This window comes from Rattus norvegicus, chromosome 9 (genome assembly GCF_036323735.1).
Source record: "Rattus norvegicus strain BN/NHsdMcwi chromosome 9, GRCr8, whole genome shotgun sequence".
Classification (NCBI taxonomy): Eukaryota; Metazoa; Chordata; class Mammalia; order Rodentia; family Muridae; genus Rattus; species Rattus norvegicus.
This window is the reverse complement of record NC_086027.1, coordinates 104,946,852-104,973,389: the sequence shown is the minus strand read 5'-3', so window position 1 is coordinate 104,973,389 and position 26,538 is coordinate 104,946,852. Positions and strand designations below refer to the sequence as shown.

Genomic DNA, 26,538 nt, shown 5'->3' with positions numbered 1-26,538 from the left:
GTTAATAGACATACTACAATTGTTCTTGCATTAAAGAAGGATTGACCACTTCAGATGCCGATGGTCACTTTATTGATGCTACTGATGGAACATGTAATAGCAACTGTCTTACTTTACCTTTGTTTTTTGCCTTTTACTTTTCTGCAACTGTGTTTTCTACTATGTGTAGTACACCCATCATCCTGATTATCCTTCAGTAAGTATGTAATTTTCAAAATTATTCAATGCTTAATGCATAAGAATGATAGATTTAGAAATAGTTCAGATGTTTACAGCAAATAATTTCCTGTGTTTTGCAGTAGAAATATAAAGAGAAAATATTTATACTGTTGAAATTTATGTCGATGAAAAACTATAGTTTTTCCCTTTAATTGTTTTTGTATAACAGGTACAGATGCTACAGTTAGTCTCACTTTAATTTAATGTGCACAATTTTAGAATTGCATGTATTGTTCTCCATATATCAAATATAGGTATCTATGCACCATTAAACAATATAAATTTAAAAGAAGCCTTTGATTATATTTACCTTGTAAAATATGCATGATGAATACACAGACAAGAACATTTTAAATTTTATCATTGATATGAGTGTAGATTTGACTCACTGGTATAGGTACTTAACTGTACTTTCACATTAAAGCTAGGCCATAAGAAAACATAAATGTCATCCACAAGATGTCCAGTAACTTTTACAGTTTCAATTTATCATTCTGAAATGATGCAACAATTGTCCTTCATGTGCTCATTCAGAATATGCTAAGGTCACCTCAAGTCCTATTTTACTCTGGAAACATAATAAAATGGCATTATTCTAAACTTATTCTGTCAGGTGGTTAACAAGTCTGCCTGTGGCTTAACTATTCCAGGGAGGCTGACCAACAAGAAAAAGAAAAAAAAAAACAATAGCTTAATCTGGCATGGTCTCAGTTAGTTGTGGAGTAAATGTACAGAGAGAAATTATAGAATATTGTAGCATATATATATATATATATATGATGGAAAAAACTAGGAGATGAGATGAGAAGCAATTGGAGGGGAAGAAAAATAGGGGAGGATTTGGTCATAACACACAATATGCATAATAAATTTCTCTACAAAAGATGAGAAAATGATGAAATACATACTTTGTTTTTTATTTGTGGTAGTGGTAGATCCTGTATTTTATTTTGTTTTGTTTTGTATTTGGTGGATAGGGTCTTCCTATATCACCCAAGATGGCCTTCAACATGTTTCCCTTCTGCTTAGCTTCTCCATGGTTTGGGGTGCAGTCAGACACACATCTTGGTAGGGTAGTTTGAAGATAGTATAGAAATGGAATTAAAAGTGGGGAAAACAGAAAGAGAGGGTGAAATAATATTTAGAGACAGTTTCAGAGAGTATGTTTGTGAAGTATTTGTCTATGTTAAAAGGGTGAGAGTTGTAACTTAGATATAATATGATCCAGGATCATACTCGGACTTCTCATTTGTGCAACTAAAAGGATAATTCTATTAACTTGAATAAAATATTCAAGGAAAAGAAAAGGGGGATAAAAACCACAGTTGAGTTGATGAAATGTCTCAGTGAGTACAGACACTTGCTAAGTCTGTGGGCCTGAAGTCAATTCCTTTGTACTCACATGGTAGAGGAAAAAAATACAACATCTAGAAAGATTTCCATTGTGCTCTGCAGTATTCTTCCTGCCCTCTCCCTCTCCCTCTCCCTCTCCCTCTCCCTCTCCCTCTCCCTCTCCCTCTCCCTCTCCCTCTCCCTCTCCCTCTCCCTCTCCCTCTCCCTCTCCCTCTCCCTCTCCCTATCCCTATCCCTATCCCTATCCCTATCCCTCTCCACCTCCCTTCCCTCTTTCTCTTCCCCTCTCCCTCCCTTTTCTCTCCTCCCCTCCCCCTCTCTCTGACACACACACACCCACACACACACCCTCTTTGTCTCATTCATAAACACACATATGAATACATTTTTAGTAAAAATATGACTTTATTAAAATTGATGTGAAATAACCAAGGAAATGTACTAAGCAGAGAGAGGGGGAGGGAATTATATTCCAGAAATGTGACTTTGAGTCTTCTCACTTTTATTGGTTATTAAAGTGAAGAAAGCATGGCATGCCTCCATGCACATACATTTTTTGTAAGCTATGAGATAAACAAAATAGATAAGTTTGAAATTGCATATGTAAAAATTGAAGCTACACTGGAATTTCAGCTACTATGTTCACAATAAAGTTTATAGGGAATAACAAACAAATGTGTTATTCCCAACACTGAGTACTGAAGCTGAAACATCATGCGTTTGAAGCAAGTCTGAATGATTCAGTGATTCTTTGTTCAAAAGAAAACAAGAAGAAATATGAAGAACACCTCAGAATTTACAAACATCATAATTTCTTTGTATGTAATTCTACTCAGAATATGCGGACACTACATTGATCAACATTGCATAAAAGGTGATAAGACTAAGTTGCTCTGGAACTGATGTAGAAGATAAAGAAAATGCCCAGGATGTCCCTGATATAACAAATATCAGAATGTTATAAAAAATAAATATTCAGAAAATGAACATATCTTCTTTGGAAGCATGATACTTCATCAAATCTAAGACTTCCTTGGTTAGTGTGGAAATTCCTTTAAAGTATAAGAACTTCAGAAGATGGTTTATGATCACATTCAGGAACTTACTGTGGTTTTCCACATGGATAGAGAAGAGAGTCTGATTTTGATGCTTGAAAATGGCTCAAATGACTTAAATGATTTTAGACACTAATTTTAGAAACAAAACAAAACAGTTTCAGGTAGGAGATTTACAAAAAGATCATATATTACATATTACAGATCTCAATAAATATAGTAACGCTGTATCTTCAGGTCCTAGAAGAACAAGAGTAAGAAAAAAGAAGTATAAAGGGAGTCTGGAACTGTAGTGCTGTTTGGAGAGTACTTACTGAATATTTAAAAGGCCTTGGGCTTGAGCTCAAGCATTACATGAAATAGACAGTATTGGTAGACATCTCTAATTCCAGCATCTACAAGGTTGAAGATGGAGTATCAGAAGTTCAAGGTCAGCTTTAGAAACAAAGAGACTTTCTTGCCATCTTAGGAAATCTGAAACTGCCTAGAAAAAAAAGGATTAAGTCACACAACAAAGAGAGAAAGAAAGATAGTGAGAAAAGAAAAGCAAACAAAGGAGGAAAGAATAAGAGAGAAATATAGAAAAGGAAGAAACTTAGAAGACAATGATCAGAGCTGAAATAAATGAATTAGAGACCAAAAACCAACCAACCAACCAAACAAACAAACAGAAAATGACCAATGCAAAAGACCAATGAAGGACAGTTGGTTCAAAATCACATAGACAAGATTGATGACCTTATATTCAAAGTAACAAAATTGTGAGAAAAGGTACATACTAAGAGATGAAAAGTCACTATTACAAACATACACCATGACTCATAAGCATAGAGGAAACACTGAATATTCCTAACCCAAGGAAGTAAAGACAGAGGAAATTGATACATTCCAATTTACATATTACCTATAAAATTAGCCAGGAATATGTGAAAGTATCTAGATAGACTAGGGATATGCAGAATTATTCCCTTAAAATAAAATGGAACAAACAAATAAATAAACCAAAAACTTTAACAATAGTCCATTTCAAGCCAATTTCATTCACAGGATACAAGGGAGATTTTGCATATATAAACATGTAAACATAGTAATAGAACAGACTCAAATTATCAATAATTTGATATTGATTATCAATTAGATTAAGGAAATTTTATTGACAAAATTCAACAATTTTTATGCAAAAATTCCTGGAGAAACTAAAAATAAAGAACCATATCTGGCATAGTGATATATTACAATTCAATAGCCAACATAGATAATTTTTTTGACAATACAGAAAGAAGTAAGACTGTCAACTCTGTTATTCTTTAATGTAAGGCTTGAAATCTCAGCCCAAAGAAATCCTTTTCATGAAAACATGAAAATGAAATAACAGGGTATGATAAAGAAACGATTATCATAATTTACTTGTTTGGAGGTACAATGATTCTACAATGAGAACTATTGAAAAGAAAAAATAATGACATTGTAAGACAGAAAATAGAACATTTTTAAGGCATCCCAGGATATAAACATAGGCAATGTCTTTCTGAAATGAGATCCAGCAGCTCAGCAACCAGGAGGAATTGTTGACAAGTAGGACTTCATTGTATTAACAAAAAACTGCACAATAAAATAAATGACTAATGGAAAAAGGAAGCATTCACCAGATTGGGAGAAAATGATTTCCAGTTTTACATCTGGCAGTGGAGTGATACAGAGAATATATGAAGAAGTCCGAAAAATGAAGTGCAGATAACTCATTCAGCAAATGGGGAAATGTAATATATAGGCATCTTACAAAAATATAAACATATAATAAATTCGAAGCAGAGATAACCAATACAAATCCAAAAGTGTTAAGCATCTTTAGTTATAAATTAAATACAAAATCAGAAACCCGTTCAGATTCCCTGTTACTCCAGTAGAAGGGCTATGTTTAAGAAAAACAAATAACAAAGTCTTGTGAGGGTGGGGGAAAGCTGTCCAGTGGGTTGATGGAAATGCTTGTGTGGATGGTCCTACGGTAGATTATAAGGAGAATTACTACAGGACTCGTTTATAACACTGCAGGGTACATATCTGAAGAATCTGCCTGCACTCTGGTCACTGAGCAGTGTTAGCAGCACCCCAAAGTGGATAACGAAGATATGGTTCACACATTAGAGGATTATTTGACCATAAAGAAGACTAAATTTATGTAATTTGCTGGAGAATTAATGGAATTGAAAATCAACTGGTTGAGTTAATAACAGCCTTGGAATCGCAAACGTAGCTGTCTTTTCTTACTTTATGGTTTCTTCCATCCTTCTCCATCCCTGGTTTTCCAACCTTTAAATCCCCAAAACTGAAGTAGGGGAAAAAGTATAGAGGCCCGAGCGGATGATGTGACTGTTGCCTACGTCGTGCTGACTAGAGTCCTCAACTTCTTTGAGGAAAACTTGATCTTAGCCATCACCCTTGTTCTCCTTCCTTCTTTGAGGAGGACTACTTAACAAACTGTGACCACCTGTTACCGACAACTACCGGCCACCAACCTGCCAACCTCTTGCAACTTAGCTTTTTGATAACCCCTAAAGGCCCCAGAATTTCAAAGATCACCCAATCACAGAAACTATCTTCAGCTCGAAAAATGAAGCCCCAGCTAGAGCATGAGGCAAATCATAGCTTCTGTGAAGCAGCAACATATCCACATACCTGTGATTAAATGAATATATATACATGATATTTTTGTGTTTTTTACAAAAAACAAGATGCCAAAATTATCACCACAGGCATATTTCATGTGTGAAATTCATTTAAGTACGTAAATAAAATCGGGGGGGAGGGCCATAAAGGAAACCAACTAGAGTAAGTTAGGATAGAACACAAAGTAAGTATATCAGATACTCAGAAGTCATTGGCTTGTACAATTGTCATATATAATAACAAGGAAAGTAACTGCAGCCTGGTCTGCATAGTGATTTTCAGGGCAGCCAGGGCTACATATTGACACACAGTCCCTATACAAATAATACTTTCTATAAGAAAGAAAAGTAAAAAGGAAGAAATTATTTTAAATAGGAATATATTGTCAACTACAAATTAATGAATATAGTTTGCAATCTATGAAGAGTCGGGTAACTGAGAGACACGTGGTTTTAATTAGTTGCACTAATATCGGCAGCACTAAAAGGTAATTAAGGTGATAATCTTTAGTAGATATTGAGAAGGGGGGAAGAGGAGGAGGAGCAGAAGGTAAATGTCAGTAAACGAGGCCAGGTGGATTTACACGCAGGAAGGTTTCTGTGCTACATTTGCTTCATCTTGTTTTGCTCTCCTAGATATGCATTCATCGTATATTTAAAATTATGAACACTAAAGACACGAATTATGAAACTATTAATTAGGAACAGTAACTGAATTTTACAAATGAGGCATTTTGGATAGTGTTGAACATTTTAGTACAAGAGAATAAAGAGTGGAGTGACATCATAAGGTGCTGATTTAAAATGCAGCTCTGCATCATTTTTTTCTTCAACAAATACTTTATTTAATCCAGAAGAAACACAGTGGAAGAGAGAGGGTTAGAATGGAGCCACCTGGAAGATGAGGAATAAATACGAAAAGAAACTACAGAGTCCGCTCACCTGTACCCATGAAGGCTCAGAGACTGAACCACTTACTAGAGAGCAAATGTGCAGCTTGGGCTTCAGGTGCATTGCCTAACTACTGAAGGGGAAGCTCTCTCTGACTTGACAGCCTAGTTGGGCCTCAGTGAGAGAGGAAGCCCCTTCTAGGATGAGTATGAAGGGGTCACAAAGGGAGGGACTTATAAGAATGGGACTGGGAGGAGGAGAGGGATAGGGGGGTTCTGTGATTAAGGAGTAAAGTGAATAAATACATTTTAAACATCTGTTGTTAAAAAATGTGGTACATCTACACAATGGAATATTACTCAGCTATCAAAAACAACGAGTTTATGAAATTCGTAGGCAGATGGTTGGAACTGGAAAATATCATCCTGAGTGAGTTAACCCAATCACAGAAAGACATACATCGTATGCACTCATTGATAAGTGGCTATTAGCCCAAATGCTTGAATTACCCTAGATCCCTAGAACAAACGAAACTCAAGAGGGATGATCAAAATGTGAATGCTTCACTCCTTCTTTAAATGAGGAAAAAGAATACCCTTGGCAGGGAAGGGAGAGGCAAAGATTAAAACAGAGACTGAAGGAACACCCATTCAGAGCCTGCCCCACATGTGGCCCATACATATACAGCCACCCAATTAGACAAGATGGATGAAGCAAAGAAGTGCAGACTGACAGGAGCCGGATGTAGATCGCTCCTGAGAGACACAGCCAGAATACAGCAAATACAGAGGCGAATGCCAGCAGCAAACCACTGAACTGAGAATAGGACCCCCGTTGAAGGAATCAGAGAAAGAACTGGAAGAGCTTGAAGGGGCTGGAAAGACCCCATATGTACAACAATGCCAAGCAACCAGAGCTTCCAGGGACTAAGCCACTACCTAAAGACTATACATGGACTGACCCTGGACTCTGACCTCATAGGTAGCAATGAATATCCTAGTAAGAGCACCAGTGGAAGGGGAAGCCCTGGGTCCTGCTAAGACTAAACCCCCAGTGAACTAGACTGTGGGAGGGAGGGCGGCAATGGGGGGAGGGTTGGGAGGGGAACACCCATAAGGAAGGGGAGGGGAGAGGGGGATGTTTGCCCGGAAACCGAGAAAGGGAATAACACTCGAAATGTATATAAGAAATACTCAAGTTAATAAAAAAAAAAAGAAATACAGACACCTACCTTTTTATTAGTCAACATTTTTGCTTATAAATAAATGTAATACATTTTAGGTTTTATTTTTAATTAAATTGAAACTTTTTTTTACACTCCAAATTTTATCCCCCACCCAGTCTACTCTCTGACTGTTCCCCATCCCATACCTCCTCCCCAATCCCCTGTCTCCACAATATGGCTCCAACCCCCATCCTCCACCCCACCAGACCTCTAAACTCTCTGTGGCCTTCAGTCTCTTGAGGGTTAGGTGCATCTTCTCTGACTGAACCCAGACCCAGCAGCCCTTTGCTGTGTATGTGTTGGGGGCCTCACTCAGCTGGTGTATGCAGCCTGGTTGGTGGTCCAGGTTCTGAGAGATCTCTCAGGGATCCAGGTTTATTGAGATGCTGGTCCTTCTACAGTGTGGCCCTCCTCCTCAGCTTCTTCCAGCTTTTCCCTAATTCAACCACAGGGGTCAGAAGCTTCTGTCCATTGGTGGGTATAAATGTCTGCATCTGATTCTTTCAGCTGCTTGTTGGGTATTTCAGAGAGCAGTCTTGTTAGGTGCATTTATGTGAGTGCTCCATAGCCTCGGTAATAGTGTCAGGCCTTGGGGGCATCCCCTTTACCTGGATCCCACTTTGGGACAGCTGCTGGACCTCTTTTTCCTCAGGCTTTCTACATTTCCATCTCTGCAGGTTTTTAGGCAGGAACAATTATGGATCAGAATTTTAACTATGGGATGGTAACCCCATCCCTCACTTGATGCCCTGTCTTTCTGCTGGAGGTAGGCACTTTAAGTTCCCTTTCCCCACTGTAGGACATTTTATCTACAGTCCCTCCCTTTGAGTCCTGAGTGTGGCTCACCTTCCAGGTCTCTGATACATTCTGGAGGGTCTCCCCAACTTCCTATTTCCTGAGGTTGCCTGTTATCATTCTTTCTGCTGGCCCCTCAGGGCTTCGGTCCTTTCTCCTCACCCAATACCTGGTAATGTTCCCCTCTTCTCCTTGTCCCCTTTCCAACCCAGGCCCCTCCTTCCCCCCATGATTGTTTTCTTCTCCCTCCCAAGTGGGATGAAGGCATGTTCTCTTGGGCCCTGCAGCTTGTTGACCTTTGTAAGTCCTGTGGACTCTATCTTGGGTGTTCTGGTGTTTTTTTGCTGTTGTTGTTTGTTTCATTGTTGTTGTTGTTGTTGTTATTTTGGCTAATATCCTCTTACTAGTGTGTACATACCATGAATGCCCTTTTGGGTCTGAGTTACCTCTATCAGGATGGTATTTTCTAGTTCCATCCATTTGCCTGCAATACTAAGGATGTTCTTGTTCTTAACAGTTGAGTGCTATTCCAATGTAAATGAACCACATTTTCATATCCATTTGTCTGTCATGGGACTTCTGGGTTGTTTTCAATTTATGGTTTTTTTAAAATGCCATTTATTCTGTTCCTTCTGAACTTATATTCTTTCCAACAAGACCTTCTATCTGTCAGGATATCTTTCTGTGTGGCTTGCTCGATTAGATTTGTTTGTATTAGGTGGGTGAGTGTCTTCTTATTTAAATGACGTAAAGTTATTCTTTTATTCATTTTAATTTGGAGTTGTGACTATAATAAGGGTACCAAATAGAAGAGGGGAAACACAGAAGTTAGAATGATTCAAGTTGAATAAAGCTACAACCAAATGTAGGCTGTCTGTGAAGAATGCCATTGTATAGTGTGCTATCCTGTGCTCTGCAGGGAATGAGAGAGAGAGAGAGAGATGGAGAGACAAAGACAGAGACACAGATAGACAGAAAGACAGAGACATAGACAGAGAGACAGAGAGACAGAGAGAAACAGAAAGAGAGAGAGAGAGAGAGAGAGAGAGAGAGAGAGAGAGAAGACAACCCTCTGTGGAACTCAATCACCCCAAGTAACCGTGGGCAGAAAGAGAGAGAGAGAGAGAGAGAGAGAGAGAGAGAGAGAGAGAGAGAGAGAACAACCCTCTGTGGAACTCAATCACCCCAAGTAACCGTGGGCAGAAGCCTGAAAGTAAAGAATGACTTTACGCTGTCTTCTTCATTCACTGTGCCATTTAGCGAGAACCCAGTCAAAAGCCAGAATGTGGCATGTAGACTTACTGATATAATTTATGGAGTGCAGAATCCACCAGAAAGACCAAACTAGAAAAATTCAGAGTAGACTTAACGTTGCTGAAATAGACTCTAAGAAATACCATGCCTGAGAGAGGAAGGAAAGTAAATGTGAGAGCTAAAGAGAGCTAAGTCGTTTCAGGAAAGGGCAAACTTGATCCATAAAGTTTTCTCGTGGGAAAACATAAGGTAAGTTCTTTCTGTGTGGCTTGCTCAATTAGATTTGTTTGCATCAATGTGGGTGAGTGTCTCCTTATTTAATTGGTGTAAAGTTATTTGGGTTTTTACGTGTCAGGTTATATAAAGAGAAAATGGGTAGATTTACACCATGTTCTTAGGACAAATTGAACTTTTGTGAACCAGCTGAATATTTGTGTATAAGTGAAGCATAATATATACATTTAAAAACATAAACTGAGCACATGTCACTCATAGATATCATTGCTATTTGCTTTCAGAAGTGTACCTGCCAATTTCAGTTCACTTGGCCTGGGCGTGACAGTTGCAATTACGAAATTTACTGGTATGTTATTTCAGCTACATTCAATATACCAAGTTGTTCATTTTTAATATGTAAAATTGCATCTATATTTACACTTAAAGGTAAATAATAATTTAGAATTATACAAAAAATGACTGTGAGATTGTTCTGAGATAATTAGGACACAATTGAATACAGAGAAAAATTAGGTAAAATAAAAGCCATCCTGTAAAGCAAAGTATGCATCAATGATATTGTGTTAGCTGAAGCCTTGCATTTGAAGATGGAGTATCATTACACACAAGTTACACTGAAAGATCATGCAATGCATTCACCTGTGCAAAGAAATTGCATATTTTTGTTGTATGTTTCTGAAGTCCCTAAATGAAATGTGTTCTGTGAAATATTTCCGTAGTCATAGTTTTTTTTTTGTTTTTTTTTTACCATATTTATAGAAGTACTAATGGATTTCCTCATGCAGAGCAGTTCTCTGGTTCAATCAAGAAAAGGGATTTCCTGTCCCTGTACACAGTCTCGCCACTAGTGAATCATGTACTGCCTGAAAGGTCTGTGCTGTAGTAGGGTCTGACCATGGAGAGTACTCTGGTTTACTCCTCAGTCAGTCTGCAGTAGCGACCCCAGCGCTATGTAACCAAAGTGTGTGATGATAAGTAATAAGGTCTCATTATCTAGTTGTAGTGACACTATGATCAATGACAGTAGACTATATTGTTTCAGGGGCTTCTAGAACCTCCCTCAAACACTGAGATTTTCATTTGATATTATAGTTGTCCAAAGAACAGCATTTTTTTATAGTAATAGTGTACCTCTGTTCAAACTCTGAAATAATTCTCACCACATGATCCTGTTATACCGTACATGGACATATAACCAAAGGAATTAATACCTTATTCCAGAGAATCTTGCATATTCATGCTCATTGATTTTTATTTTGCATTATAGCTAGGAACAGAAGCAACTTAGATAGTCATCAGCTGATGAGTGGACCATAATAATGCAGACATATACAGCGTATAATATCACTTACCATTAAAGAAAATATGACATTGAAAAACTTGCAGGCAAGTGTACATAACCAAGAGGAATTATATTGAGTGACATCACCCATATTCTGAATATTCATTTTCATATGTGGATCCTAGTGTCTGATCATTTTGTATTTTTAATACAAAGTACATGTTGAAACTGGAAATGCCCCTTTGCTTGATAGGATGCACTTGGCTAAGGGTGATGATATAGTATAGGTAACATAAAAGTAGAGAGAGGGAATATAGGGAACAGAAGGGTTTGGGCAGGGAGTGAAAACAGAGCTTCAGAAAAAAGGGCCAGGGGAATCCTTAGAGAAAATGAAGCCTTCATGAAGAAGTTACATGGGGGGCAATGGTCTTGCAATGTCAGTAAAAGTATATAAAAGGGAATGATAAAACTACGTTATATGAAACCCAGAGGGAACTACAGGGTGCTTTGATTTTAAGCAAATGGGAATGAGATGAATGACAGTAGCAATAATGGTTGTGTAAGCCAGAACGTAGAATAACAGATGATCTATAAAATCTCACTAGTTTTTAAGCTAAATTAAAAGACAAGAATAGAAAATGTGTTTTAATTTAAGTGATAGCAATACATTGAACTAAAAATCTGTGTGTGTGTGTGTGTGTGTGTGTGTGTGTGTGTGTGTGTGTGCATGCACACAGGTTAGTGCCACATACAGGTTCACACACCCACTGGATAATCTTGAAATATATTCTCTAGGGATATGAGAAGCATTCTATAGAAATATAGTCAAGAGAATGCCATCACATAACATTATGAAGTTATTTCAGTCACTAAACTTCTCATAGTTATATCTCTAAAGATAGTGGGAGTCACAAAATCATGTAATTTCGTTATTTTGTTCTAAATAGTTCTGCTAAATATTTCCCCAAAATTCAAAATCTACTTTAGGATATCTTATAAATAATACCATGGACATAAATCTAAAATAATTATAAACTACTAATATTGGTATACATGCAAGGGTCAGGATATTAATTGCCAGGGTTGTTGAGAGAAGTAATAAAAGTCTATTACAGATTTTAAATAATGTGTTTAGAAGATTGTACATGTGTGTGTGTGTATGTGTACGTGTGTTGAGAAGAAATTATTCTAACTTTTTTCATGAATAACTTATAATCATTGACCCTTTTACAGCATCCGTCCCTGAACCAGCATTGTTTGGAACTGCATCATCAGTAGCTTGTAAATTCTGGGACATTAATGCATGTGGAGTCAGAGAAAAGTGTTGGATCTATAATAAGACAACACTAGTCTACGTATTTATTGGAATTTGTAAGTGATATGAATTGTATCAATTTAAACAAGTGCAATAGTTTTTTGAAATTTCAATTGCTTACACCATGGTAATAATTAACTATGAATAAGTACTTTGACAATAAAGACATATATAATTGTGTAGGAAGTATTTCATATACATGAACTACAGAAATTATGTAAATATTTGCATTATTATGTAAAATGTTTTGCGTTATATTTTAAGAATGGGTGATAATATAATTTCAATTTGTTAATTCATTTACTTTTTTTTTCTTTTTTTCGGAGCTGGGGACCGAACTCAGGGCCTTGCACTTGCTAGGCAAGTGCTCTACCACTGAGCTAAATCCCCAACCCTTCATTACTTTTAAATTAAGATTTTCTTATGAGTTTTTTTTTAGGTTTACAGTGTTAAATGTTAGAGATATTTGAATAAAAACTTGACAGTTGTACAGTGGTTTGAATAAGTATCACCCCTTAGATTCATGTGTTTGACTGCTTGGTTCATAAGGAATGACTTTTGGAGTAGGTGTGGCCCTTCTGGAGAAAGTATTACTGTGGAGGCAGGCTTACAGTTTCCTGTACTCAGTCTATGTACACCCAGTGTAGCATGTGTTCCCCTGCTGCCTACAGCTCAAAATATAGTTCCTTTTCCATCACCATGTCTGCCTGAAGGCCAATGTGCTTTCTGTCATCTAATAATTGACTAAGTCTCAGATAGAGTAAACAAGTGCCAATGAAATTTTTTTATATGAGTTTCTGTGGGTCTTGGTGTCTCTTATGAGCAATAAAGTCCTAACTAAAAGAGAAGTGATTACCAGAGACTAGAGCATTGCTCTGACAGCTCTGACCATATTTTGTTTGGAGGAATGTGGATTTAGGACTTTTGGTTAAGAAAGCAGTAGATTCCATTTGTCAACAAACGGGATCTCCTAAAGCTGCAAAGCTTCAGTAAGGTAAAGGACACTGTCCTTAGGACAAAACAGCAACCAACAGATTGGGAGAAGATCTTTACCAGCCCCAGACAGAGGGCTTACATCCAACATATACAAATAATTCACAAAGTTAGACTCCAGAGAGCCAAATAACCCTATTAAAAATGGGGTATAAAGCTAAACAAACAGCTGAGGTGTATTGAATTATCTGAGAAGCACCTATAAAAATGTTGAACATCCTTAGTCATCAGGGAAATGCAAATGAAAACAACCCTGAGATTTCACCTCACACCAGTGAGAATGGCTAAGATCAAAACCTCAGGTGACAGCAGATGCTGATGAGGATGTGGAGAAAGAGGAACACTCCTCCATTGTTGGTGGGATTGCAGACTGGTACAACCTCTCTGGAAATCAGTCTGGAGGTTCCTCAGAAAATTGGACATTGCACAACCTGAAGACCCAGCTATACCTCTCTTGAGAATATACCCAAAAGATGCTCCAATATACAACAAAGACACATGCCCCACTATGTACATAGCAGCCTTATTTATAATAGCCAGAAGCTGAAAGGATCCCAGATGCCCTTCAACAGAGGAATGGATACAGAAAATGTGGTACATCTACACAATGGAGTGCTACTCAGCTATCAAAAACAATGACTTCATGAAATTCATAGGCAAATGGAGTGAACTAGAAAATATCATCCTGAGTGAGGTAACCCAATCACAGAACAACACACATGGTATGCACTCATTGATAAGTGGCTATTAGCCCAAATGCTCGAATTACCCTAGATGCACAGACCACATGAAACTCAAGAAGGGTGACCAAAATGCAGATGCTTCACTCTTCCTTTAAAAGGGGAACAAAAATATCCATAGGAGGAGATCGGGAGGCAAAGTTTAGAGCAGAAACTGAAGGAACAGCCATTCAGAGCCTGCCCCACATGTGGCCCATACACATACAGCCACCAAAACTAGATAAGATGGATGAAGCTAAGAAGTGCATGCTAACAGGAGCTGGATATAGATATCTCCTGAGAGACACAGCCAGAACATGTCAAATACAGAGGTGAATGTCAGAGGCAAACCACTGAACTGAGAACAGGACCCCCAGTGGAGGAATTAGAGAAAGGACAGAGAAGGCTGAAGGGGCTTGAGACCCCATATGAACAACAACGCCAACCAACCAGAGCTTCCAGGGACTAAACCACTACCCAAAGACTATACATGGACTGACCCTGGGCTCCAACTGCATATATAGCAGAAGATGGCCTTGTTGGGGCACCAATGGAAAGGGAAGCCATTGGTCCTGCCAAGGTTGGACCCCCAGTGTGGGGGATTGTTGCGGGGGGTAGGTAATGAAGGGAGGTGGATGGGGAAGGGAACACCCATATAGAAGGGGAGAGGGAAGGGTTAGGGGGCTGATGGACAGGGAAACCAGTAAAGGGAATAACATTTGACATGTAAATAAGAAATAGACAATTTCTACGTCCTTGTTTCTTTGTTTTCCACTGCCCCAAGGATGGCTGCCTAGTCACTACTCAGGACTCAGGCGACTTCACCAGAATCTTCTCCCCATTTAAGTTGTAAAATACAGGTGAGCGCAGGTACAGAATAGAAGGAGGCCTGTCGTTGGATGAGAAGGAAGGATGGGAAGGAGAAAAGTTTGAAGGAAGAGGGAGACTGGAATGGAGAGGAGGAAAAGACAGGAGGGACAGAGAGAGAAGCTGTGGAGGGATGAAATGGAAGCTGACGTTATGATTCCATGCTGTACCTTTACAGGTTGTTATGAATGCTCTTAAGGGATGGATGTGTGCTGGGCTTTGTATGTATAGGTGGGCAATTATATCTTATCAATTGGGTCAAAGTTTATTGTGTTGTGTGTTCTTTCATGTGTAGATTTAAGAGAGTGTGAGGCAGTTAGTCTGGGCTGCCATGGAGTTGGGATGTGTGTTTCTGGCATGGAAACCTGCCTTGGGAACTGAATGGGTAGAGAGATTGCTGCCAGTCTCAGAGAGAGGCCATCAGCAGTGTGATGTGTGATGGAGCAAAGCAGGTGAGAGACTTTGCTGACTGAGATTAAGATATCTAGCAGATATCTTGGAACACTGCAGTGCCGGATCTAGTGGGATAAAAGACAAGTGTTTTATTTTTTATAATTTTACAACAACAACCTGGACCAGAGGTATAATTTGAAATGTAAACAAATGTAATGATTAATTAAAAAAAAGGTGTGGGTATTCTGTTTCCCCAATAGCCCCAACCTTAAGTACCACATGTTGCCAGTTTTGGCTTGTCAAAAGCAGATTGTTAAATTTACTGCTCTTTGTAATCATAAACTTTTTTCAAAATTGTAAAAAATGAATAGAAAGAAAGAAATAGCCAATTTAACAAAAATATAAGAAAAAAAGAAAGCAGTGGAATGTTTTTTAAGTGGCACTTAATGGACCATATTACTAGGAACATAGAAGAGGATGTTGCTAGGTTGATTTGAACTGTGGGTGCTGGGCTCAAGATGCTTAAAGAAGAGCTCATATCTGAAAGTGCTCTCCATGAGTCTCAGATAAACATGTGCATTCAGACTTTGCAGGGATGTTGCAGGTCCCTTTGCACTGTGAGGATGGGATGGTTATATTTTACATTAGGAGAAGGTCATAGATCTTGGTGGTCAGCTATGGATTGCTACAGATCAGATATTTATGCATTAGAAGTTTGACTGTATTGTATACCATGGTGATGAATATGTGACGTCCTGAGGGACTTTGCTCATCATTTAGATGCACAATTGAACACTCCTGTTTAGGCACAGTAATCTCATTAGTAAGTGCTTACTGGGCCACACATATGTTTTGTTCTTCCAAACATGTTGTTTTGCTCTTTCCTAACCAAGCTATAAACATACAAAGCCTTTCCATTCTGTTGCCTTTTATTCCACTGAAATTCTTAATTAAAACAGATAGAGGGGGCACATTGAGGGTGATATGCCTGCCCCTCTCTCATACCTCACAGCTTGTCTGACTCCCAGGAGGTCGGCTGTAACCAGGAACACAGGGGAGACCTCTGCCCCATACCTTACCCAGCTGGGACCACCAGAGAGCCCAGCAGACACCAGACCTATCTGCTCTGCTGGAGCCATATCTTTCATCTGGTCTACAACTCCACCTAGGGCAGATCGGGTGCTACTGCCCCTGTTCTAAAATGAACAGCCTGTATGTCTCCCAGGAGTTCTGCCATAACCAGAGACACAGGAGGTCTGCTCTAACTGGGGTCATAGGAATCATCTGCTAACCAGAGAGAGCACTTTCTGGAGGCCCGCTGGAACCCATGACACAGACCTCTAACTGCTTTCAAGCAAGAACAGTGTCCAGTCAGAGACACCCAGGCCAGATTACAGAGATAACCACTTGGCAAGCATAAGAACATAAACAACAGAAGCCAGTGTAATTTGACACCATCAGAAACCAGTTCTCCCACCACAGCAAGACCAGAATATACTTAACACACTTGAAAAGTAAGATTCTGACCTAAAACCCATCTCATGAAGATGATAGAGGTCTTCAAGGAAGATATAAATAACTCCTTAAAGAAAGCACCACCAAACAAGTAGAAGAGGTGACAAGTCAATCTGTTAAAGAAATATAGGAAAACATAATCAAACAGGGGAAGGAACTGAACAAAATGGTACAAGAGCTAAAAATGGAAAAATAAATAATAAAGAAATAACTGCAGGCAACCCTGCACATGGAAAAAACCTAAGAAAAAGAACAGAAACTACAGAATACAAGAGATAGAAGAGAGAATCTTACGCATAGATAATATCATAGAAGATATTGACACGTGTCAAAAAATTACAAAGCATAAAAAGCTCCTAACCCAAAACATTCAGGAAATTCAGGACACAATGAAAAGACCAAAGTTAAGAATAATAGAAATAGAGAAGAAAGAAGATTCCCAATTTGAACAATCAGAAAATACCTTCGATAAAATTATAGAAGAAAACTTCCCTATTCTGAAGAAAGAAATGGCTATAAAAGTATAGAAAGCCTACAGAACAGCAAATAGATTGGATTGGAAGAGAAAATTGTCATACTGTGAAAGATGTTGTTTCCCTAATTTCTTTCTTGGCCCATTTATCCTTTATATAAAAGATGGCTATTGATTGAGTTAATTTTATATCCATTCACAGTAGTCACAAATAATACAAAATATATTGGTGTGACTCTAACCAGTAAAGTGAAAGAATTATATGACAAGAACTTCAAGCCCCTGAAATAAGAAATTGAAGAAGATCTTAGAAGATGGAAAGATCTCTCATGACCATATATCAGTAGGATTAATATAGTAAAAATGATCATCTTACCAAAAGCAACCCACAAGTTCAATGCATTCTCAAGCAAAATTCCAACTCACTATTTCCCAGACACAGAAAGAGCAATTCTCACCTAAATATGGAATAACAGGAAAAAATCAAGATATTGAAAACAATTCTCAACAACAAAAGAACTTCTTGGGGAATCGCCATCCCTGAACTCAAGCTGTACTTCAGAGCAAGAGTAATAACAGCTGCATGGTACTAGCACAGAGATGGACAGGTAGATCAGTGGAAGAGAATTGAAGACCCAGAAAAAGACCCACAGACCTATGGACACTTGATCTTTGACAAGGAAGCCAAAATCATCCAGTGGAAAAAGAAAGCAACTTCAAAATGGTGCTGGTCTAACTGACAGTCTGTATGTAGAAGAATGCAAATTGATCCATATTTATCACCCTGGACAAAGATCAAGTCTAAGTGGATCAAAGACCTACACATAAAATCAAATACACTGGCTCTAATAGAAGAGAAAATGGGAAATAGCCTCAAACATATTGGTACAGGGAAAAATTTACTGAAGAGAACATCAGTGGTTCAGGCTCTCAGATCAAAAATTGACAAACAGGACCTCATGAAACTAAAAAGCTTCTGTAAGGCAAAGGACACTGTCAATAAGACAAAATGGCAAGCTGCCGTTTGGGATAACATCTTCAGTAACCCTATGTCAGATACTGTGCTAATATCTAAAGTATATGAAGAATTCAATTAAGTTAGACTTCAGAAAACCAAATACCCAATTAAAAAATGGGATACAGAGCTAACCAGAGAATTCTCAATGGAAAAAGACAGGAGGGATGTCCAGAAGACCCGGAGAATGAACTGAAATATACAGCAGTGTGGGGTTGGGGATAGGGAAACCTTTGAAAGCCCCAAACACCAGGGATCTGAGAGGCTCCCAGGATCCAATGGGGATGGCCTTAGCGGAAATGCCCAGCAGGGAGGAGGAGATGGAACAGGAAGAGACCACCTCCAGTAAATAGACATGACTCCCAATGGAACCACCCACCCATTTTCAAAATTCTTGACCCAGAATTGTTACTGTCTTAAGGAAGTCAGGAACAAAAATGTAGCAGAGACGGAAAGAAAGGTCATCCAGTGACTGGCCCAAATTGGGATCCATCCCATGGGCAGGCACCCAGCACTATTACTGATACCATTTTGTCATTGCAGACAAGAGCATGTCTGTCCTCTAAGGGCTCTACCAGCAGCTGACTGAGACAGAGACAGATTCTTAAAGCCAACCATAGGACTGAGGTCTAGGAACCCCATGGAAGAGTCAGGGAAAGGACTGAAGGAGTTGAAAGGGATTGCAATCCCATAGGAAGAGCAACAGATTCAACTAAACCAGACCCCTCAGAACTCCCAGAGGCTAAGTTGCCAACCAAGGAGCATATATTATCTGGTCTGTGGCCCCAGCTATATACATATACATGTACATGTACATGTACATGTACATGTACATATACATACACATACACATACACATACACATACACATACACATACACATACACATACACATACACATACACATACACATACACATACACATACACATACACGTACACGTACACATACACATACACATACACATACACATATACATACATATACACACATACGTACACATATGTACACATGTGTACACATACGTACATATACACATACATACATATACATACACAAACAATACACACACACACACACACACACACACACACACATACATACATACATATATATGTAGCAGATTGCCTTGTCTGGCCTCAGTGGGAAAGGATGCATGTAATCTTGTAGAGACTTGATGCCCCAAAGAAGCGGGGATGCTAGTGGGGTAAAGTGGGAATGGGTGGGTGGGTGGGTGCAGGCAAACCCTCTCATAAACATAGGGGAAGGTGTGGAGAGGGAAGAACTCATGGAGGGTGTACCAGGAAGGAGGTTAATGTTTTGGATTTAAATGCATTAGATAATTTAAAAACCTAGCTAGAAAAAGCATATACAGAATGTTCTAGTGAATTAAATCCTAGAATACAGAAAAATTTCATGCTGTATTTACAGAAACACATTTCAAAGGATTAATCATCTAGTCTTCAATCATTTGTAATATTAGTATTCCTTGTATACTGCTACATAGAATGCAAAGCCATTTTCACCAATTGAAAAACCAAAACAAACAAACAAGATGCTGCCAATGCCATACCATTGCTGTTTGGTTGTTTGAGTATTTCCCTCTCAATATTAAGCACGTCTCTTGGTATTTCTTTGCATTCTGTTTTATGCAGTCATTCCATGTCAGTCTTTGTAAGACTACAACAGAATGCTACGTTCTCTCACAGATTCTTCTTGGGTGAATGTGTGGTTTTCCAAGTCTTGCCCTGATTTCTTGTGGAAAATGTACCCCATGTCACTGTCATGAAGTTCTCCTGTCCTTTGGATGTTAATTCCTTATTTCTTTAGTTATTAAACATAAAAAATTTAGTGTACCATCTGGATATTTTCCACTGTGTTCAGATACAGTTTTCCTAGCATGCCACTCTTCCTGAAAGAGCTACTAAGTATATTTTTAATAATTTCTCATTTTTTCTCAAACTTTGTGTCTCCAAATGTTCATTACACTCATTCACTAGATATAATTGTCATGTTAATAATACTTGTAAGTTGCAGATACTATGTCTTTGAGATTATATTTCTTATGACAGATAAGACAGTCCATATATAAAAAAGTCTTAATGATTTTTGTCTTTTGAAGTGACTGTATTAGATAAATGGAATTGATTTACTACAACATTTTGATTCTAACAGGTTGTTTTATTTGTGGAGTTTATTTTTATGTAATACATTATAATTTTAAAAACTGCAACATCAATAAAATTATAAAATAATTATAATAATATTTGCGTGTAGTAAAAGTGATCAATATTTCAAACAATTATGCTACATAAAGCTTTAAGCAATTTCAGTTCCTATTAATAGTTAAAGTTTGAAGATATAATTTATTTATGTACTTGCAATTTTACATAGCTCATTAATTTATCAAACATTACATTTGGAAGCTATATGATAAATATGAAAAATTTTGTAAGCATGTTAAAATATATAATGTGACATATATCAATTGTATTTCATAAATGGAGAATTAATTAGCACCTTCTGAAATAAACTGTATCTTTCCTTTAGGTAAATCCCATTTTTCATTCAAAAACTTTTGTTAAATATGATATAGTTACATTTAATCTATTATTTTGTTTTAATTTCAGGGGTTTCTTTCAAATTATTTACAGCATTGTTGAACATTTATGCAATTCATATATATGATTATGTGGTAAAGGGCAAAATCAGTGACAGCAAAACCACACATGTAAAAGCTTCAAAGGCACAAAAAGAAAGAAGAGCTTAATTAATAAATGTTTTCTTCATTGGGTAAGAGTTGAATGCTTTCCCTTTGTCAATAGAATATTATATTTATAATGTTAAAACAATAATATTGAATAGTTGCATTTAAAATGTCTCATATACTCCCACAATTTTTATTATGAGCGTAAAAATATGTGTTAAGATTAATGAGTATATTTTGAAATGTTCACTTTTCTGAAGTCTTAAATAGTGTAGATCATTTTTTCCTTTTCTTGGAAATAGATTAGTTTCTTATAAAACATGTACTGAATAGTTTCCTTCCCTCTTCTTTTCTTAGTTTTTCCCACACTCCCTCACCTCCAGATGAACTCCCTACCTGCTTCTCATTAGAAAAGACAAGATTTCAAGCATATAACAAGCAAACACATCAAAAAATATAATAATATATAAGAAAATCCTTCAAATTTCATAATGTCATTTTTAAAGATGTATATGTATTTATGGATTTTATGTATATGGGTACTTTTTCTGCATGCACACCTGTACATCAGAAGGAAGCTTCAGACAGTTATGAACTGTCAAATGGGTGTTGGGAATTGAACTCATGACTTTCAGGAGAGCAAGGAGTGTCCTAAACTAATGAGCCATCTCTACAGCACCCATAATGTCACTTCTTTTTCCATTTAATTTTTTTTTACTTTTAATTTTTACATTCCAGTCTTTGCCCCGCTCCAGGTCTGCCTTTCCATAGTTCCTCATCCCATTCCTCCTCCCCTCTGCCTCCAATATTTTTTTTAACAGATGGGTAATACTTCATTGTGTGAAATTAACAAATTTTCTTTATCCATTCTTCAGTTGAGAAGTATCTAGGTGGTTTCCAGTTTCTGACTATTCTAAATAAAGTTATAATAAACATGTGATAGGGTGAAACAAACTTGGGGTCTATGCTCAAGGTGGTATAGCTGGATCTTGAGGTAGATTGATTCCCAAATTACTAGGAGGCTGGCATATTGGTTCCCATAATTGCTGTATAGGTTTATACTCCCACAAGCAATGGAGGAGTGTTTCTCTTATTCCACATCATTGCCAGTATGACCTGTCACTTGTGTTATTCATCTTAGCCATTCTGACAGTTTTACAATTAAATATCAAAATCATTTTGATTTGTATTTCTTTAATGGCCAAGATGGTGAACATTTCTTTGTTTTCCAGGCATTTGAGTTTCCTCTACAGAGAGTTTTCTGTATTCTATAAGTTCATTTTTGAAGCTTCTAGAATTATTTATAGATTTTGAATATTATTCCTCTATAGGATATGATGTTGGTAGACTGTTGTGTATCCCACTGAGGGTGTCCTTTGATTTCCATAAGATATCATTTTCATGAGGTCCTGTGTATTAACTGTTGATCTTACAGCCCATGCTGTGTTCCATTCAGTGCTAATGAGTTCAAGACAATTTGTGACTTCCCATTCTCATTGATCAGGTGCAGTGTGTATGCTTTTATGTTTTAAATTAAAAGTACTATCCATTTTGGAGTTGAGTTGTATGAAGAGTGACTAATATGGATTTAATTGCATATGTCTATACACAGACATTCAGTTTAAGTAGCACTGTTTGTTGAAGATGCTCTCTTCTTTCCAGTGTGTGTTTCTTGACTATTTGTCAAAAAGTAGGTGTCCGTACAAGTGGGGATTTGTGTCTGTGTCTTCGGTTTTATTCCATTGAGCAGCTTGTCTGTTTTTATGCCAAAGTCATTTGGTTTTTATTCCTAAGACTCTGTAATATAAGTTGACATTGTGATGCCTCCAGCAGTTGTTCTTGTGCTATCCAGTTTTGTGTGTGTGTGTGTGTGTGTGTGTGTGCATGCGTGCATGTGTGTGTGTGCAGTTGTGTGTGTGCACGCATGCATGTGTGTGTGCGCGCGTGCATGTGTGTGCAGCTATGTGTGTGTGCAGGTGTGTGTATGTGTGCGTGTGTGTGTGCATGCACGTGTGTGTGTGTACATTTGTCTGTGTGTGAGTCTATGTGTCTGTGTGTCTGTGTGTCTGTACATGTGTGCGTGTTTGTGCATGTGTGTGTATGCGTGTGTTTGTGCGTGCAGGTGTGTGTGCATGTGTGTGTGCGTGTGTGTGTATGTGTGTGTGCTGGTGTGTGTGTGTGTTAGAGATAGATAGATAGATAGATAGATAGATAGATAGATAGATAGATAGATAGATAGATAGATAAGTAGGTAGGTACTATATAGGAAGGGAGGGAGGGAAGGAGGGAGGGAGGAAAGGAAGAAGGGGAGGAGGAGAAAGTTTGTGAATCTGAAAATTGGCATTCAAAGTCTGTGTTGAAATTTTATGGATATCGCACTGAATATTTGGATTGCTTTTAGTAGGATGGCTATTTTTACTTTCTGAATCTTACCTATCTATCCATGAGCATGGGAGATCTTTTAATTTTCTGATATCTTCTTCAATTTCTCTCTTTGAAATTTGTAGGCTTTTATAGTGCAAGTCTTTTATTTGCTTGAGTAGAATTACTCTCATGATACTTTACATTATTTGTGGCTATTATGAAAGGAACCGTTTCCCAGTTTCATTCTAAGTTAATTTGTTATTTATATACAGGAGGGGTACTGAATTAATATGGTATCTATCTACTTTGCTCAAAGTGTTTATAAAGTGTAGGAGTTCACAGTTGAATTTTGAGGGTTACATATGTATATTATATCATCTACAAACAATGATACTTTAATTTATTTTTACAATTTTTATCTCTGTATTCTCCTGGGAGTTGCCCTGGCAAGAGCAGCCCTTGGATTAGTAGGGAATGCATGCTTCTGTCTGGGTCTGGGACAAAGAACTTTATGGGGGAGGAAGGTTAGAAGGGGCAACATGTTTGGGATTCACAGGAAAGTCTACCACAGGTATTCTGCTGCAGATCTGGAGCAAAACAGGGGGGATTGGATCTGGGGGAACAGAGGGAGAAGTGAAGATCTTCAGATAGCCAAGCTCACTTTCTCAAGACTGATATTTGGTTTAGCAGAGGGGTCCTGCTGGAGTTAGGAACTAGGATAAAGAAATGAGCCAGGTTTGGAGGTGAGGTTATAAGGAGATGGCCCCAAGGGGCCCGGAAGAGTTAACTCAGGTCTTTTGATGCTGAGCTCGAGATGAGATTGGGAAATTGGATCTTAGGGAACAGAGAGCACACAGATACTCTTAATAGAAAGATCACACTTGAAAGAGGAATTTGAGATGGAAATGTGAAAACATGGAGAGTTTGATGCTACAGTGTTTCCCTATTAGTTACTGGACATAGGCCATGGAAGATTATCTCTATTTCTTAGAATGTAAAGTGTTCTATTATATTTTTTGAGGATTTCAGACATACAGAAAATAAAATATTTCCTATCTACCCTTCATCTCCTCCAACTTGTCTCATATCTTTTCAACATGTACCATTCTCAACTTCATGTCATGTGGTATATATGTGTGTGTATGTGCGTGTGTGTGTGCATACATGTCTGTGTGTGTGCGTGTGTGTGCGCGTGCATGTCTCTGTGTGTGCATGTGTGTGTGCGCGTGCATATTTGTGTGTATGTGTGTGTGTGTGCGTGTGCATATCTGTGTGTGTGCGTGTGTGTGTGCGCGTGCATATCTGTGTGTGTGTGTGTGTGTGTGTGTGTGTGTGTGTAGATATTTATTGCAATATGGGCAGTTAGTGGTGCCTACGTATGCTTGCGTATTGGGCCATGCAATTGAGCATGGAACTCAATCTATTTTTTAAATTATATTTTTTTTACCTCTGTGTGTATGTGTGTATATGTATCTGTGCATATGCAAACAAATTTACATGGCATGCCATGGCATGTGTATGGAGTAGAAAGGACAATTTAAATCATTAATCTTGATGGTTAGAGTTTTTACCCATAAATCCATCTTTCAGCCCCTAATATATAATTTTGGTACTTTTTATCCAGAGTATAGATAATTGTTTCTCATAATCCTATAAATTAGCTATTTCACTACAGAACATATCATGAAATTTAACTTAAATTTGTACTAAATATTCAAAATACATTACTTTAGCTATTTAGAGTCAAAATTATATTCATTGATGATTTGACATAGATTACACCAGAAACTTCAAACTACCTGTTGTGTGCTGTTTTTTACTTTAGAAGACATGAATTTAATGTCTTCAGGTATCTCTCATTTTACTTTCACACAAATTTTATTAGCAATACCTAATAACCTGAGTCAATTTTCCATTTTTACTTTATTCTTATATTTATATTTAATCACAACAATTTCTTGTAAAGAAACAGTCGCACTTGAAAAGAGAATAGGTATCCTTCAATGTATGGAATTTTCCTCAAATTAAAGCATTCCTCTGAAGAGGTTTTAACTATTCATGTATTATTCACATTTTATGTTATATTGTTCAAGTACTGTATCAACCAAGTACTAGATAAATTGATTTTCTATATCAAGAACTCATAAGCCAGTTTTCCGTGCTGTTTTCTTCTCTGGCGGATTGGCAGTCTTGCATGGAAATGTGTCCTTGCATGAATGGTGGCTCTGTCCTCTGTCCATACCTATGGCGCACAGAAGGAAGTGTAAAGCAGGGAATATCCATTGTACTCACACTCTTTAATTTGAACATGCAATATGAAAATCCATAAGCTAGTTTTTATGTGAAAATTTACTCACTGTTTTTGGTTTAAATCTATAGGACTGGAGAATCTGTGAGGTTCCAAGTTCTAAGGACAGCAGTCTATCCTTCAGATATTTTGTAAGATTGTGACTATGCTATAATTTCAGAAGAGAAAAATGCCATTAAAGTATCTATGTGGGTCTTTATTTTCATAATAAAAGTATTTGTATGAAACATTTCTAATCATGTTTTATGGATTACCATTTTTTCTTAGTTTTATTGAGGGGACAGTGTGTGTGTTACAGGCATAAATTTTGCCTGCACAATTCTCAGGAGTCAGTTTTCTCATATCAGCTTGTGGGCTATTGGCACAGAGCTAAGGTTTTCATCTCTAGACAAGCACCCTTTCCCACTAAGCCATTTGCTAGCTCTAGTATAGAATTTTAAAATATTATTCTACATGTAATGTAAATTCCAGTAGGAGTTAATTTCAAATTTTTAAATTACAACTGTTAAAATATTCTTTAATCTAAATATGATCTGAATATTGATACACAGCTAGAGAATATTAAAAATATATTCAGATTCTCATTGATAGTACATGTAATATGTACTGCTTCATTAAGGGCACGTTAAATCTACATTATTACCTTTTTTCTATCTTGAAGGAAAACAAATGTTATGATAAAAACGTGTAAGTTGGGATGTAGGGGGAAGACTTAAATTAGCTTTTTGCTACAGCAGAACATAGGTTTTGGTTCATAAATTAACTCAGGACAATTATAAAGAAGAAGTAGACAGTGTAGATAAAAACCCAGCAACTGCTTTCCTTAAAACCAATTTGGCTGTCTTTTAAGTAGCACATTTCTGGCTATCTATTATGAATAAAGCACCAGTTAA

At 37.5% G+C, this 26,538-nt stretch overlaps 1 protein-coding gene across 10 annotated transcripts in view; it reads left to right on the top strand.

Moving 5' to 3' along the window:
- The window catches only part of Slco6c1 (solute carrier organic anion transporter family, member 6c1), an 80,571-nt gene extending 54,690 nt beyond the window's left edge, over positions 1-25,881 (top strand). For 8 of the 10 annotated variants that reach the window (XM_063266805.1, XM_063266804.1, XM_063266808.1 and 5 more), the window contains 5 exons: positions 9-196; positions 9,977-10,041; positions 12,211-12,348; positions 20,897-21,059; positions 25,717-25,881. In XM_063266805.1, the coding sequence (XP_063122875.1) occupies positions 9-196; positions 9,977-10,041; positions 12,211-12,348; positions 20,897-21,036 (531 nt within the window). In that variant the 3' untranslated portion in view covers positions 21,037-21,059; positions 25,717-25,881. 10 annotated transcript variants of the gene reach the window in all.
- Positions 25,882-26,538: the final 657 nt, after the last annotated feature.